The following is a 17,000-nucleotide window of genomic DNA, read 5'->3' as shown; positions in this document are numbered from 1 at the left end:
TTACAGTAAGAATTAAAAGACTATGGAACTAATAGTGTTATTCCTACAATAGCATAAACACATGTTCTTAAAGCAATAAACCCTTTAGATTGCAGTTTTCTATATACTGGTTAGTGGGCATGTATACATGAGGTACTATGTCACAATAGCAATGCACTATGGTGATGTAGTGTCGACAGGCACAAACCTTGATGACCCTGCTACATTGCCATAGTAACGTGCTCCTTTGGTATAGTGCATTGCTATGATGATGTAGTGGCCAAAAAGAACTGTGTGCTGCTGGTATGAGGCAGCAATGGCTGTTATTGTACCATCATTTAGTACTTTCAAAAAGAAGTACTAATGACAGTAACAATTGCGCCATGGAGGTCCAGTATCATTTAGTAGGAGAGAATCCAGGGGATCACATCATATGTTTAATTATTACCAGTTTACTTTATAAAACAAAGAACTGAGAGACAGAAAAGACCTCCTACACAAACGTACATGAACACATTGCAAGGTTCTGTCATAGCCCTGACAAACTTTCAGTTTAATCAGTAAATAGCCAATGGTATTTTACTGTAGCATCAACTGTTGTGACCCTCAGAGGCAACTAAACAGGATTTCATTTTATGTATACATTTAAACAGAGGAGAAATTAATGGAAAAGGAAAATGGAATGGCAGAATAGTAAAACCAACCATTGCAGTGGCCTCGTAGTTCTCACTTAGCGTGATATATTCCTCACAGGCACATTTTTTAATCAAATGATATCTTCTATTACAATCCACTAGAACAAAATACACAGATTCAGTTCTCCAGAAATGAGTGGACAGGAAGTGATTTGCATGGACCCGAAACCTCAAAATACATCAATGCAGCAGATGAGAGAAAGACCAAGGAACTCCCAGAGCAAAGGTACTGTATGGGTGTTAACAAGATGTTGAGTTTTACTCTTTTACTGCCGCCATTCAAAGCTCTTCCCATAACTATTGACTCTGTTCAGATTTTTGGAGCAGAAAAATAAAGATGCTCATTCCCCTGCTATCTTGCTTAATGCTGCTGAGAAAGGAGCAGGAACCAAATCAGGATGGATGATCATAGAAATCATAGAGAAGTAGACCTGAAAGGGACCTTCAGAGTTCATCTAGTCCAACCCTCTGCCTGAGGAAGATTGAGCTCTATCCAAACCATTCTATACACAGAGATCTGAAAATAGGACTCAGCCCTAGTGGTCATACTCGCAGCTAGGTGCTGCCCAGAGAGACTTGACTCTGACACAGAAACTTTGCCCATTTCCATGTTCATTTTCTTCTCCTTAGCATCTCCTGCACCACCTTCTCCTTGGAAGACCATTGCTGTGCTATTGGGGATCCTCTGCCTGCTTTTAGTGGGAACTGCAAGGGCCTTGTCTGCCAAATGTAGGTATTGAAGGAGAGTCTCCAGAAGCCTGATTCTCCCAAAAATTAATTTGGTGGTATATAATTTCAATCCACCATGTTCACAATTACGTAAAACTGGCATAAGTCAGCTACCTGACCATTGTGAGTCTTCTGAAATAACCATTCTTCTAAAAACTTCATTTCATTTCACAGTATTGGTAGGCCTATGTATACAGAGTATGCTGTTGCTTAGTTATAGTATCATTATAAATGGCCTCTGTGCCAGAGGACTGGCAGCCTGCCAATTTAACACCCATATTCAAAAAGGACTACAGAAATGATCCTAGGAACTACAGACCAGGAAGTCTCTCTTCCATCCCCAGCAAGTTGGTAGACTCTATGATAAAGAACAGAATCAGTAGTCACATGGGCAAATATAATATGCCAGTGAAAAATCAACATAGTTTTTGTACAAGGAAATCCTGCTTCATCAAACTGCTGGTGTTAATAAGCATGTGGACAAGGGAGATCCACTTGACATAATATATTTGGACTTTCAAAAAGCTTTGACAAAATCCCTCACCACAGGATTTTTTAAAAATGAAGTGGTCATGGGATTGGAGGGAAGTTTTTTTTTCATGGACTGAGATCTGGTTAAAAGATAGGAACGAAAGGACAGGGCTAAATGGTTACTTTTCAGGATGGAGGGCAGTCAAATTGGGCCCAGAGAGATTTGTGCTTGGCTCTATTTTCATCAACCAATCAATCAGTTTTCTGTGCTTGGCTCAATCTTTGCTTGGCTCACAACATTTTCATCAATGAACTAGAAAAATGTGTGCACAGTGAAATCTCTAAGTTTGTGAATGATACAAAATTATTCTGGGTAGTCAAGTCCCAAGCTGACAGAAAAGAGTTGCAGGAAGATATCACCAACCTAACTGAGTGGGCAAAAAAATGCCAGATGAACATTAGTGTCAACAAGTGCAAGGTAATGCACCTGGGGAAAAGTAACCTTAACTATACATACATAATCCTGGATTCTGAACTAGCTGTCATGGCTCAGCAAAGAGGCCTTGGAGTCAGGTAGCACAGGAATCAGTCACAAGCAGGCTGTAGCATTAGGGGTGGGTGAGAGGGACACCAATCCCAGGCACCAACTTAGTAGGCGGCATCGGAATAGTCCCCCCTACCTCTGCAGGGTCTGCACACCAGCAGCTTACCCGTGCCAAGAATTGCAAAACAGTCCCCATCTGCTGCTGCTTTAAGAGGACAGCTGGAGCAGATAGAGTGTCCCACTTAGATTCTCCTGCTCCATCCTTTGCCTGGAGGCTCACTGCAGGAATTCTGGGGATCTTCTGCCTAATACTACTGGGAACAGCAGTAGTCTTAGTTTCCTATGTGAGCATTCTGGAGGAATATGAGTAAGGGCCCTTATTTACCCATGTATGAATCCATTTTAGTGTCAATGTCCATTCACTAACATTGTACTAATGTACAGACGAGGTAAATCAGGCTCTAACAATTGTATAACTTTTTTATAAATATTCCAGGAAGGTTTTTCCATTCATATTAAGGAGTAAGAGTTAAAACTCCTGTATTTGTGAACGGAATACTGGAAAAACATAATAAAAGCAATCACTGTTAAAAAATCCATTTTGCAAGGATATAGAGCAATACCATGATTCCAGCTCAGTTTCCTTCATGCGTAAAATGTATTTCAACTTGTTTTATTTTAATTGGTACAAACCACTGTTCTGTTATTTGTGAATTCAAGTTTTCCGGGATTCCAACCCACACGGAAGCCAGGGAAACGGTACGCATCAGGAAGGTAAGGGAATAACTGGATATCAAAAAGCATACACCACCACCAGAGGTAAATATTTTTGTTGAATTTGATGTCTCTCTTGCTTAGCTCCCTCCTGGTTGTTTAAAAAAATGATAGACAAAATTTCTAATAGCATCAGTGTATCCCATAATATTGCCATCTGCATGCCCCCTGCCAACCTAGCAGAAGTGGGGGCACAACTTGACAATGCTGCCACCCCCAGTGCTGCCAGGCAGGCAGGGAGTGCCTCACCATAGTGGCACAGCATTCCCAGGAGGAGGGCAGCAGGGTGGGGAGCCCCAAGGCTGCAGCAGGCAGTTTATATCTGCCCCTGCTCCAAACACAGATTTGGGGAGGCATGTGCCCCCCTACCCCCCTGGGGGTGCATGCAGTGGCAGGAAGCCACCCCCCATACCCTCTGGATGAACCACCTGTGGCTCTGTTCCTCTCCATGCCTTGGCCCCATGCACCACCCTGGCTAAGCAGTGCTCCCAGCCCCTGCCCCACCCCCACATAGTGGAGGTCTCAATCTGCCCTCTGCCCCCCATTCCTCCCTGCCCATAGACTTACCTGCATGGAGTAGCTCTCAGCACCGCCTGGCTTTATTCCCGGCCATGTGCATGTGTGCGGGTACACACGTGCACATGGCACTCCCTGCAACACCAAATAGCCCCTTGCAGACTGGAATGCTGTCAGCCTACAAGGGGAAACCTGCCTTTTCTCTACTGATCTGTGCATGACTCTGCAAATCCAGGACAAATGCTGCCCCCGAGTCATGCAGCCCAGGACCAGGACCTGAGGTTCCAATTCCAGCACTTTCCTGCCCAATGAAAGACAGGTGGTCACCCTGCATCTGATCCTCCTGCACTTACTGCTTCCTCAAAAGGCTTAAGCAAGAAAATATGCAATCTTCATTCATTTTACTCAGCTACTCTGCACCAAGTAGGATAGGATGTATTAGAGCTCCCCACACCTGTCTTGTGTTGCTGCTTCTATTGTGGGGACCAAGATGGGAAACAAATTAAAGAATACCACGTGGAGACCTTTACTTAGTGTGATCACATCACAGTATTAGCTTGGAATACAGGGATTTACTTGAAAGTCAGTGAACAGCCATGTTGCCCACCTCAGCAGGACAACTGGATAACAGCTGGATAAAACTCAAATAATAAAAAATACCGTAGGGAGCAAGAATATAAGTAACTAATTACAAATTTGCCTAACAGATACAAGGCCAGATTATTTTCTATGCATCAGGCATCTAAGTGGACTTATGCACTAAGCACAATTCTGTTTCGCACCGCCCTTGTCCCTAGAAGTCCTTGCAAGCATTTGCTTCTGTAACACACTGTTCTCTTACTCATAAGACTGCACCACAAAAAGGCAGCAAGGAGTGCAACCCAAGCTGTAGCACAACTGAGGCGGGTGAGAGAGACACCCACCCAAGGCACCAAGTTAGAAGGAGAACTGGAATTGCCCCCCTACTCCAGGAGACTATGTACTCCAGCAGCTTACCCATGCCAAGAATTCCAAAACAGTCCCCAGCTGCTGCTTTCGCTGCTTTAAGAGCAACTGCAGGGGCAGGTAGAGTGCATGGCTGTGCCATAAGCAGCAGCTCAGCCAGAGACTGTTTAGGAGTTGCCAGCACGGGGAAGACTGGTGCTCCCTGCACCCATGCGCCCTGCAGCTCTTGGAATCACATGTGTTTTCCACCCCTCCACAATCTTGGAACCCGCACACATTCCCTGGGTCTCACTTGTGGAACCATGCACCCCAACAGGGTTTGTCCCAGGTATGAACTCTGCTTGCTGTGCATTGCAGGCATGTCAAACTGTATTCAATTCAACACAAGGGGCACATGCGCAAGCCATGAAATAACACCTGTCCTAGCCATCTGGGATTATGTTGCTCACATCAGCACAGAGAAACAAAATATCTCAAAATACTATACATGTGTTTTCTTTTTAAGGAGATAAAACCAGTTCATATCCAGAGAAATGGCAACCACATGGACACTTCTGTTACCTCTCCTTGCTGCAGGCCTCTGTCAGGGAGAACAGAAATTAGTCATAACCAAGCTGTAGCACAGCTACGGGTAGGTGAGAGGGACAGCCACCCCAGGCATCAAGACAGAGGGGGAACTGGAATTGCCCCTTAACTCTGCAGCATCTGTGCCCAGCAGCTTACCCATGCCAGGAATTCCAGTTCAGTCCCCAGCTGCTGCTGTTGCTGCTTTCAGAGCAACAGCTGGGGCTGGCAGAGTGCATGGCTGTGGCATCAGCAGCAGCAGCTCAGCCAGGGACTGTTTGGGAGTTGCCAGCATGGGTAAGACTGCTTCTCCCTATGCCCATGCACCCTGCAGCTCTTGGAATCGCATGTGTTCCCCTCACCTCCCACCCTCTTGGAACCTGCACGTGCTCCCTGGGTCTCACTCATGAACCATGCACCCCCAACAGTATTTGTCCCACGTGTGAACTTTGCTTGTTATGCACTGCAAGCAGGTCCAATTTTCTGCAATTCAACACAAGGGGCACATGCATAAGTCATGAAATGACACCTGTCCTAACCATCTGGGATTATGTTGCACACATCAGCACACAGAAATGAAGTTCTCAAAAGAGTGTAACTGTGGGGTTTTTTTCTCAAGGGGATACAACCAGTGCATGTCCAAAGGAATGGCAACCACATGGACACTTCTGTTACCTCTTCACTAATGAATGGACATCCTGGCAAGAGAGTAAAGATTATTGTACTTCTTTGGACTCCAAACTCCTTGACATCAAAAATAAGGAAGAACTGGTGAGCACTTTGCCTTTGCTCCCCAGAACTGGCCTCAGAGTTTGTGGCTGGGGCTGCAGTGCAAACATTTATCAATGCCCTCTTTCAGGGTGTAGCCAGATTCTGCCCACCATGGTGGCAGCAGATCAGGAATAGCTCACCCAAGGACTGGGAGTGAGTTAGCAGCGTGGTTCTTAGGGTGAATCCCGTAGCATGGACTCCTTTTCCATAGCCTGCGTGTAAACACAGGGGAAAATCTTTATGTTTTTCCGTCCTAAGGTCTGGAGCCCAGTTACTGATTCCCTCCAAAACTACTGTTCACTTTTATGGGGTTTGGTACTCTCTCTTGGTGGTTTCAAGGTTTTCTGGGTAGAAAACTACTACTAATAAAAAGGGCCAAATATTGACCCTTCTGTTATGGCTTTTCATACCACAGCCAACTTGGCAAAAAATTCTTCACCTAGGAATGGCCCAAAAAGGATGTTCCTGCACATTGGAATAAATTTGCCAGGCTCAAAAGGGTAGTGAACTCTTTGCAACCAATTCACAAATGTAGTTCTCATGTTCAACAGTAGAAATAGATCTGGTGTCAGATTATTGCTTCATCAGTTCAATCCTTAAACTCCTCCTCATTACATTTTTCTGTTTAAATATCTGTCACTACACTAAGAGGTTTCCACTCAACATAGCAAAAAAATATGGCACATGCTGAATTTTAACAAATTACCCATAAAAGCTATATTAAAACTGTATTATTAAGACTTCCAAGTCAAGCATTGAAAAGTCAAGAAATACTAGAATGATGGTCTCAACTACTTTATTCCCTGTTGCCTGAGAGTACACATTATGGTACAGATGTTATCTCTATGATCACATTCCATTTTTTGCCAAGTGCCCTCTTGCACTGTGCACAGTGAATGGCATTCATTTGGTGAACAGTTATACAGTATCTCTTTTATCCTGAGTTATCAATAGATGGCATCATGTCTTCTTACTGGACACTGTTGAAACCCTACTCTGAAGGTCAGTTTAAAAAATACAGCATGGCCACATATACCTGAAACACAAACCACCCCTTTGGCAACTATCAAGTCTCTGTTGTCTAATAAATGACAAAAGTCAGGTTTTCTATAGTAACTTCTCAGCATTTTTTAAAAATGGTAAAGATCATGTATTTTCTCTAGTTTTGTTCTAAAAATGAACTGAACTGATTTAGCCACAACTTAGAAACAGAAAAAAAAACTACCCTGACAAGAAACCCGTCTTGTAAAATTTCAGCTCACACACTAAAAGTTTGGCAAAGCAACAGAAAAATAGGATTTTATAACAGGGCATATTATATGCAGTATTCCAGCCAGTCAATAATCTTTGGACATATTTTGCATTCTACAAAAAATTTTTGCAGAAGTGTTAACTGTGACTGATATAACATAATGATATGCTAAAGGGTCAGCACTGCTCAGTGTTGTGCAAGATCTCTGGGCTGGATCAGTCCTCTCTCCTGCTCTTTGGCCCAGAAGCCTGATCCAGTGGTGATGCATAGTGGGTGCATGGGGGGCACATGCACCCCCTGAGAGCACCGGCGCACCTCCTGTCAGGCCGTGCTCCCTGTTTAACCAGTGGGCGGGGTGGCAGGTGGGAGCACCAGTGCCCCCCCTGCAAGCATGGACGGGGAGTGGGGCCACCTGCGAAAGTGGCTGCAGGACTTCCAGAAGCAGTGCGGCCGCTTTTTGGTGAGTGAGATTGGCTGTGGGGGACTCCCCCTCCACCACCATCAGTAGGATTGGCCACTGGGGGACCCCTCCGGTCAGTAGGATTGGCTGCTGGGGGACCCGCTGACTCAACAGGCACCAGTCACCCATGGCCCCAAAGCTACTCAAAAACAATAACAAGACTTGCACTGACCTCATTGGGCTTTGGATTAGATCCCCAGCCAGTAAAGCCTTCCCATAGGGAGTGGCCATGAGGTACCTGTTACCAGATTTGCCAGTCACTTTGGGGTGTGCTCATTTATTAGGGGTACATTTCTGGGGTCTCTGTAATTTTATCAATGTGCTGTTTGTGTTACTTGTGTTTCTATATGGAGCTGTATCTCTCCCTTCTGCAAGTCCTCACGCCCAATGGAGCTATCTTGCAGGACTCAGTTTCAATGGAGCAGGGTTCCTCCAACCACCAAATCAGCCAAATACATATCCGCACATACACACACAGATTAACAGGACACACCTGAGCCAGGCTGGGTTATTCAGCATTGATAGGCTAACACCCTCATGTGCCTTGAACTCAGTTCATTCCTTACTTTAGCAGGACAATAATAAATGCAGTTAGACACACATACATACATGCTAATATAGTATGCCTGAGCAGGTTGGGTTTGATCAGCACTTTCAGTTGATACCTTCATGCATCTCAAAACTCAGCATGTCCCAATCTCTTGTTACAATAGTCCTAGCAGTAACTCCCTTGATGAGCAGACCCCACAGTAGTTTTGGGCATTACAGGAATCTTTGGCTTAGGTAAAAGAAGTGTTGTTGTAGAGCAAATGGGGAGGTCAAGGGGAAGTTTCAGGGAGAGAATATCGCAACCAGCTTGACCATAAAAGTTATTTATTGCCAGGTATATGAACTTATGATGATACCAGTAGTAATAGCCATACAAGAGAGACAAATAAAACAGTTATATTATTACATAGTTTCAATTAGGTATTTGGGGAAGTCTAGCTCATGTTTGATCAGCAAGTCAGGTTTAGAAAGCTGTGCCTGGAGTAAGAGAGTTGAAGTCAGGTTTCTGGAGTCAGAGAGAGAGTGATCAGCAACAGTCCAGTTTAGAAAGCTGTGCCTGAGGTTAGACAACAAAAGTCAGGTTTACAAAGCTATGCCTGGAGTAAGAAAGCAAAACTCAGGTTCCTGGAGTGAGAGAGAGAGAGAGAGAGAGAGAGTTGGGATCTCACCACTCAGCGAAGCTTGAACCAGTCAAGTTTCCCAGTGTTTGCTGGAGCTTGCAGATAGGCAGATTCCTCACCACAATTGATGAAGGGATTCCAGGAAGAAAAGGAGTGGAACTGGTGCAGCTTTTGGATCCAAGCACCAGGACAGAAACTTGAGCTTGGGTAGGGGTTTTGTAGAGAACTAACAATGGCTCAAGGGAGAACACTAGGCTTGTTTATGGGTAAAGGATGGCTCATATGCTGGATAATTGGAACTGATCACTCCTGGCTATGGGTGGCATTACTCTGAGGGACCTCACAATACAGACAGACAGATTCAGTGTTTTGGGTACCAATAAAGGAGTCATTACTGGAATTGGTCTGATAACTGCTGAGATGGGTGTGTGCAGACGTGGGTTGATTAGCATTTGGAGCAGGGATCTCCCATCATGCAGTGCTCCCCCGCTTCTCTGGTCCCAGAATTCAGTGTGGTCCTTGCTTGGAATCTCTGTTCTCCATCCTGAATGCTAATGAAGGTGCTTTCCTGTCCCATCTCCCATGCAAATGAGTTGTCATCTGGTTCCATCTCTGATGCAAATGAGATCAGGGGAGTTGCTTCAGTCTTTATCACACTTGTCTGGAGGGATTTAGGTGCGTCTCCCACTGCATCTTCATTGTCTTTTGTAAGTTCTTCCCCTAATCAGCTCTTGTTCAGGCGGGGGGGGGGGGGGTGGGAGGAGGTGAGGGAGTGAGGCTGCATACTGTGCTAGGGTTCCCCAAGAATACATTGCTGACAGGTAACACCCCAGAAAGTATATCTCATATCTCTGGACATCAAATCCTGCCTCTCACTCAGAAGAAGCAGTGACAGGATCTGAAGGTAATCCTAGGTAATGCCCTCATTTGGAAAGATGAGTTGAAGTTGAACTAAGAGGAGAAAAAATAACTAAATTTCAACAAAAACACTCCTTAGTCACAGTGGCTTTCTAAATACACACACTAGTGGAAGAAAAGGTAAAAAGGGGTGGAGTCAGCTGAACTGAAATGGTTTTGTTCCCATTCAGGAGTTCTTCAAATCACTAACACATGTTCCCCACTGGATTGGACTATCTCGTCAGGCAGGCAGTGAGTCCTGGCTGTGGGAGGATGGCACTGCTCTCTCCAAAGACCTGTAAGTCCCTTGTGTCATGAGGAAGGATTTGCTTTTATTTGAGCTAATAGTGCACTTTCCACCATCAGTGGGTTGAATAATGGTGCTTTATGTCATAGCCCTCCCATGAGAAATGTGCAGATACATGGCCCTAAACAGCAATAGAGAGAGAGTCTGCCATAGGGAAGAGATGGGCCAGAGAAGAGAGAGGATCCTCTCTATACACCCCAGTGGGGAAAGGCACATGAGGGGCACTTTGATGTATGTGGTGTCTCTCTTTCCCACAGTGGTTTTTAGTATTTTTCCTTCTATTATTCCTTAGTGCTAGACAAAGGAAGGAAAGTGCAATCTCTGGTTTGTGAGAGGGGGAGCGAGGCACATTGAGAGGGTTGTTGGGAAGGGGCCATGGGCAAGCAGAGCCAGGGGTTCTGCAGGTCATGAATGGTATGTTCTAAATAGATGCTGGAAGAGCTGTGACAGCGAGATGATCCACTCTGTTGAAGTGTTGCCAGTGCTTGAACCTAAGCTTCATGAACAATAGATTCATTCACAAACTGCTTTAGATGTGACATACTTCAAATGCCAGCCCAGCAGCTAATCCCACAAGCAGTAGCACTGCTGAGGACTGGAGGTGGGACTGGCAGGCAATAATACGTATCTCTCCATCCTAGGTTTGCAATAGCCCAAGAGACAGCCCCAGGGTGCTGTGTGCTCCTCTCTAAAGTAGAAGCCAAATGCATTTCTTGTGAGGAGCCGTTCTCCTGGATTTGCAAGAAGGAGGCTGTGCATCCAGAACCTGCTTCTCTGATAGAAGGAAAGAAGAAAAGCCGCTAGAATATATTCCTGCTCCAATCCAAGTCCTGCCCACGTCCACAGCTTCAAGGTCCTCCCTGCCACCAGTTTAACCTTCTCTGCTACTGCCAGTACCAGTTGTTCCAAATACTTAGGCCAGGGGAAAAACTGATTTCACATTTTGGCTGAAGCTGTACAGAAATTTATCTCTGCCACATGCAGCAGTGTTGAGAGTGAATGTCTGTTCAGTGCAGCTTCACATGTGGATGAAAAAAGGAACCCACTGATGTACAAAACAGCAGAAATGTTGCTTTTTGTCAAGCAAAACCTTCCACTCACCCACTTGCTATGCTAAAACTGTGAGTAAGAAATGAGGAAGCTGTGAATATAAGGGTTTTTTTACTCTACCAATACGGTAAGTAAATTATTATTATTATTACAGTGGCTTCTGGTACTACAAACTGTACCTCAACATTTTTTGTTTTGTAATTTTTACATCTTGATCTACATTTCTCGTGGGTTTATTTTGAAGCCAAAATTATTATAAATATGCCATTTTTTCTAACTTTGTGGGAGTGATTTTTGTAAAAGAAAATTGAATATTGAGTTTTATAATGACTTTGCTGTCAAATGAATCATTATGTAAGTGTATAAAGTTTATACTGCAAACTGCCGTTTTAAAAGTAAAAGTTTTAAAGTTAATACGTGTTTGTTTTTATCTTGCTACAAAATGTTTCTAGAAGCAGGAATGCAAAAAATCTTTGTGTATGAGCATGTGCTCATAAATGTAAAACAAGTAATACAGAATTTTTATTTATGTCAGTACTTTAAAATGCCTTGCACTATTACTAAATATTGGTTACCAGATTGGCATCAGCCAATATGGTTAGTTAATTATCGGCTATCAGTATTGGCCAAGAAAATCTTTATTAGTGCACACCTAAAGGCTGAGGCTAGAGGAGAGGTCAAAAAAGGAAATGCTCGACCAGATCACCTTGGAACAGTTTAAGTGACCTTGAGGATGGAACTCAAAATGGGGTGAAGGACACACCAATCTACCACACTTAAGGAAGTGGTTCGGCTGGTGGACATGTTTGCCCAGGCCAAAAAATGGCTCTACAGAGACCACAGCTCTTGAGGCTTACCAAATTCTGGGAGCAGAGATGGAAGTGAAGGATGAAGGTGAGCCCATGAAAAGGTCAGACATAACAGGCTAACAGAAGTTTGTTACAATTGTGGGATGCTGGAACAGTACACCACGGTGTGCTCAAAGGAAGTAAGGGAGTGGGCACCACCCCCAGAAGACTGAAGGAAGGGAGAGAAAAGGGATGAAGATTCAACAGTAAAATGAATATATAGCAGCTGTGGTAGAGAAGCCTTATGAGCCATAAGCAGCCTCCCTTCTCAATTAACATCTAATGGGTACTATACCACATGGCAGGCACCAGACAGGAGGTGAACTTTGCACAAAACAAGCTCCAGGTCAGGAAGAAAGAATAGGGTGGTGCCTGTCTTGGGACAGTGCATTGGCCAAGAACCTCATTGAGGCCCTGCAGGAGTGAAGATACCCATGACAAGCCTGAGGAATGGGTCCAGGGTATAGTCCAGGAGGGGCCTTTGGATGGGCTGACAGGGATATAGACCCATGTCTGGCACGTGCACTCTCATCTCAGTGGGGAGGGAGCAAAAGAGTGAAGATTGAAAGAACCATGGCAGAGACAGAGATCACAGAGGGACTAAAGTATGAGGTGTTCAGCAGGCAGCTATATTCAGATGAGGTGGGAAAAAGAGGGGCCCAATTCCAGTGGGAGCTAAACGTAGAAAAATTCAAATGTGAACAAATGTAGCTACTCTGGTGCAACATCTGCAAGCCAAGAAGAAAGAAAGGGGATCTAAAGAAGTTAGATGACTGATTGCAGCTGAGTCAGAAAGACCTACAGCACTCAAGAAGCTCATCACCACTGAGGCAGAAAATAGCTGAGAATGGGAAAAGAAGCTGAGGACACGGCAGAAAAAAATGATGTCCCTGGCTTTGGGGTCAGTAGACGTTTGCACGGCACAGACAGTTGAGATGCTGAACCTTGTCCAACAGACAGAAGACTAGCAATGCACCATAGAGGTCTTAGAGAGGTGATTGGAATGTCAGGAGGTCCTCGCATGTAGAACTGGAGAATTGGCAACTAAGATATTTCCAACTGGAGGGGGAGGCACAAATGTGGCAATATGAGTTCACCCAGGCACAAGCCCAGTTAGAAGTGATGACAAAGATAATAATGGCAGAAATAAGTAAATAGGCAGCAGCAAAGAATTAATGAGCTTTGGCACAAGATGCCCTCCCTGGAGAGAGAGGTGAAATGTAGGACAGAGAAGTGTGATGTGTTGAGGGCCCAACTACAAAGCATGGAGGCCAAAAATATACAGCTCAATAAAGAGATATAGTTCATGGAGACCCTTCAAGAAGCAGAAGAGGTAAGAGAGTCAGGTAATGTGTGGAAACAAACCAATGGCAGAGCCTTATCCAGAACAAGACAGATTAAGTCATGTTACTTGAAAGAAGGCAAGCGACTAAGAGATAGATTAGACCAACCGATCGCAAAGACCACCAATGTCCATGAGAGCAATGCATTACGGACACAATGTGAACAACATCAATCCCAGCTTGCCGAAACAAAAGAGAGGCTGCAAAATTTACAGGGGAACATAGAAAAAGAAGAGCAGATCAGGGAGACAAGGTTAGCCGTAGTCAGAGAAGAACTGTGAAAAGCACAAAGCGAGGTGTTGACACCTGGCTCCTGGTCTTGTCGCCTTAGGTACGACCTAGTCATAAAGATGCCACACATACATCTAGAGGTTTGAAAATTCTGGAATCACTGAACTATCAGCCTTAATGATGCCATGACCTACTTCCCTGGATAGAAGCATGTCAATTTGTTAGCGTTACATAACACTTCTTTGGCATGAAATGTTGCAGTGCTTACCTGATGTACCTAGATTCCTGAGTGGTTATCTTATGATTGACATGTGGTTGACAGGTTGTGTAGCTGAGCGATTGGTCAATCCAAAGACTGACAGGAGTGATGTAATTTGTCTGGTTAAATGCAAGGTGGATACGCACCTGGTTGCTGCTTTTGCTGTTGTGGTTGTTGGTTAGTTGGTTCATTCATTTGTCCTGTGTAGAGGTGCAAGTACAGATGTGAGTGCTGGTGCTAGTGTGGGTGCTAGTGTTGGTGTGGGTGTATATGTGATGTTAAGAGGTAGTGCAGCATTACCCAACTGGTGTGCTGCAGCACACTGGTGTGCCATCAGGCACGTCCAAGTGTTCCGTGGCATTTTGGGCTGGAGCCACGTCCCCTGCCTGCTGCTGCTGTGAACACAGTCAGATGAGGGGCGTGGCTCCAGCCAGGCAGGGGGCATGGCTCCAACCCAAAATGATGGCCAGCTGGCCATCCACCGCCCCTCCCCATTAGCGTCTGGGTGGCCATGTGCCCCTCTCCCCCTGTCAGTGTCCAGATCAAGCCACCCTGCCCCCAAGCTCCGCATCCAGTGTGCCATTGTGCTTTTTTATTTAGGTAAGTGGGCCTGGGGTGAAAAAGGTTGGGAAACACTTAGCTAGTGAGTCTGAGACCTTGCTCAGTGGAGAGAGCAATTTCCATTTGGATATGGCCCAGAGACCACTTCAAGCCTTTCCAGTTTCCACCCAGGAGTGGGTAATGTATAACTCCATCCTTTTATAGTCAAGTGTCAAGTACCCTGTGGGGAGAAAGGTATAGAAATCTTCGCTGGGGAGAGTACAGGAAACTAAAGAAGCAGCTCGACTGTGCTGTTGGCCCAGGGCTAGTAATTGACAGCATGCCACCTTGTGGTGAGCACATATGAGAGACAGTTCTATTGATTTCTGTTATGTCTGTTATTCTATCCTGTGAACGTATATAGTCCATTTGTAACTAGTTAAGTGTTTGTGTTTATTGTTTTTGCCTTTTTAATATAGTCTGCTCACTGAATTATAATTGAGACTGGCCTATTTATTTATATTGGCACCTTGGGTGGGGCTGGGCTGCAGGTCAATACCCAATGGTATAAAGCCTTACAACGCCACAATTTTATTCCCCCGTTCATTTTGAGGAGGCCTAACAACCCTCTGCTTTAATTAATATTGAAGACCCCTCCCAGGATTCTACACAAGTACAGTCTCTGGAAGAGATGATAGAGACCCTGACACAGGAACTGTAATAGACAGGCCAGCTGAGGGAAATGGCAGCTTTTCTAGAAACCCAATGTGGCAGGTTCATACCACAGAGATGGCAGTGATACCCTATGGTGGCTATCTGGCCCCTGCCTGGCTTCATCACCAGTGTAGCTCTCCCTTGATCACTAGTCTGACATGCCGTGTTCTTCTTGAGATTATGTAAGTGGGGCTGTGTGAAGGAGTGAAAAAGGGTCTGGATGAGAGCCCAGTAATGACTGGAGATTTTCCCTCAACCTTGCAGGGACAATGACAATGACAGAGCAACAGAGAAGATGAAAGCCCTGCTTTGTGATATCTTGCTTCCTTTGGATTGGGGGACACCCTAGAGCCAGTTGAATATTCAGAGGTCCAGTGCAAGCGGTGAAAGAGAATGGAACGGCACAGAATTGCCAGATGGAGATGTGCTCCAGGGAGAACATGGTTAGCAACAACACCAGGAGTGGGGAGGAGAGGAGCTCATCAATCAGGGAGATCAGAGGAGCGCCTGACACTTCAGGCCACAGCATGGGGGAAACGGCAGTAATGGAGAGTCCAGAGATGCAAGTTTGGAGCCAGGTAGCCTGCAGGACAATTTATGCAAGTAACCTTTTGTTGTCTTTTCTCTCAGCCAACGGGGAAGGCTTGTCAGACTGCCAGGAGTGACCTGAGGGCTTCATTAGAAGGACTGATATAGAAGTTAACAAGACTTATTAAATTACTTTGAAGTTTTGACTGACTAGTGATTACCTTAACTGATTTGCTGAAAGGACTCCTGGAGATGGAATTGCCTTATTTATTTTGCCTAAGATACAGCTCCAGAGTTGATGAGCTCCAGCCAGGCAGGGGGCATGGCTGATCAGTTAAGAGAACAAAGGAAGAACCAATTGATGTGACTGATGTATGGAGCTGGGCCGTAGGAGACACCCACTTTTGGGGAACTTATCGACACTACTGCTGGGTTGCTTGTAGGAGGACTGCCCAAGTTTGTTAGGCACATTTGATTTATTTGAGGAACTCACTGAAAACTGATTATTTGCTGTGGACAGGATCTTTTGATAGTCGGGCTTACGCAGATCACGCTCGCTTTAAAGGTCAGGCTTAATTTTATTAATAAGGGTTAAACAAAACAAAATCAACTATGCTGGGTGCACCAGTGAGCACCCACTCACACTGGTGTTGTATCTCCGGGAAGGGTCGCCGGGATCAGGCGGGTCTGGCATCCTCCCCTCCGGCTGGCCAGGCCGAAGGTCGCTCCGAGTCGATTCAGTCCGTACGTTCCGTCGGGCGCGCAAAGACCCCAAAGTTCACAGCGTGATGTTTTTTATACTCTCTGTGATGCAGGGCGGTCTAATTACATGTGGCGCTTTCTCATTGGCCCGAAGCGGCGACTGTCACATTATTGACAGGCCCTGGACTTCCCCTTGAGAGACCCCCGTGTGGAAAATTCCAGCTGCATGGTGCTTCCACGTTGCAGCCCCAGAGTCTCCCATCCACCCAGCACTTGTTACATAAACACTAAACACATGCGAACATGGCCACCTATAGCACTTAGCAAGTGCAAAATAATTACAACATGCCCCCCTGGCCATGTGAGCCAAGTGGCTTACAACAAATAGGTAAACGAACTACTACAATAATAAGATAACAAAAGGAACGTCAAACAGCTGTGAACATTGGAGTTGCTTCCTTTACTTAACACACTCTAAACTTTAGAGGGAAAATGGGGCAACGGCCCAAACACTCAAAGCGCAGTTGAACAGGAACCTTAACATGTCTAGTTCAGTTCAAGGTAAGTATTACCATTAAATTTAACTAGTTAAACAGAAATGGAACTTGGCTACTGAACTAGCTCTATAATGCGCTTCGCCTCATTTCTTGGGGGTTAACATTTGTCTGGGGAAAGTGCTTGTGATGTGCAATAAGCATGACAGATGTAACCT

At 45.1% G+C, this 17,000-nt stretch overlaps 1 protein-coding gene across 1 annotated transcript; it reads left to right on the top strand.

Moving 5' to 3' along the window:
• Positions 1 to 806: 806 nt before the first annotated feature.
• Positions 807 to 10,877, top strand: LOC149866597 (natural killer cells antigen CD94-like). Its single transcript, XM_090041622.1, has 5 exons — positions 807 to 900; positions 2,653 to 2,766; positions 5,837 to 5,988; positions 9,958 to 10,064; positions 10,715 to 10,877. Exons 1-5 carry the CDS (start codon positions 807 to 809, stop codon positions 10,875 to 10,877), a joined length of 630 nt encoding a protein of 209 aa, XP_089897748.1.
• Positions 10,878 to 17,000: the final 6,123 nt, after the last annotated feature.

This window comes from Crocodylus siamensis, chromosome 4 (genome assembly GCF_052110815.1).
Source record: "Crocodylus siamensis isolate JL-2025a chromosome 4, ASM5211081v1, whole genome shotgun sequence".
Lineage (NCBI taxonomy): Eukaryota > Metazoa > Chordata > Crocodylia > Crocodylidae > Crocodylus > Crocodylus siamensis.
Note: the sequence above shows the minus strand (reverse complement) of the source record. Positions and strands in the feature narration are given on the sequence as shown.

Coding starts and splice junctions, on each gene's coding strand:
- LOC149866597 (XM_090041622.1), top strand. CDS start 807: ATGAGTGGACAGGAAGTGATTTGCATGGACCCGAAACCTCAAAATACA. Junction 901..2,652: donor AAGGAACTCCCAGAGCAAAG/GTACTGTATGGG, acceptor GAGCAGATAGAG/TGTCCCACTTAGATTCTCCT. Junction 5,989..9,957: donor TCAAAAATAAGGAAGAACTG/GTGAGCACTTTG, acceptor GTTCCCATTCAG/GAGTTCTTCAAATCACTAAC.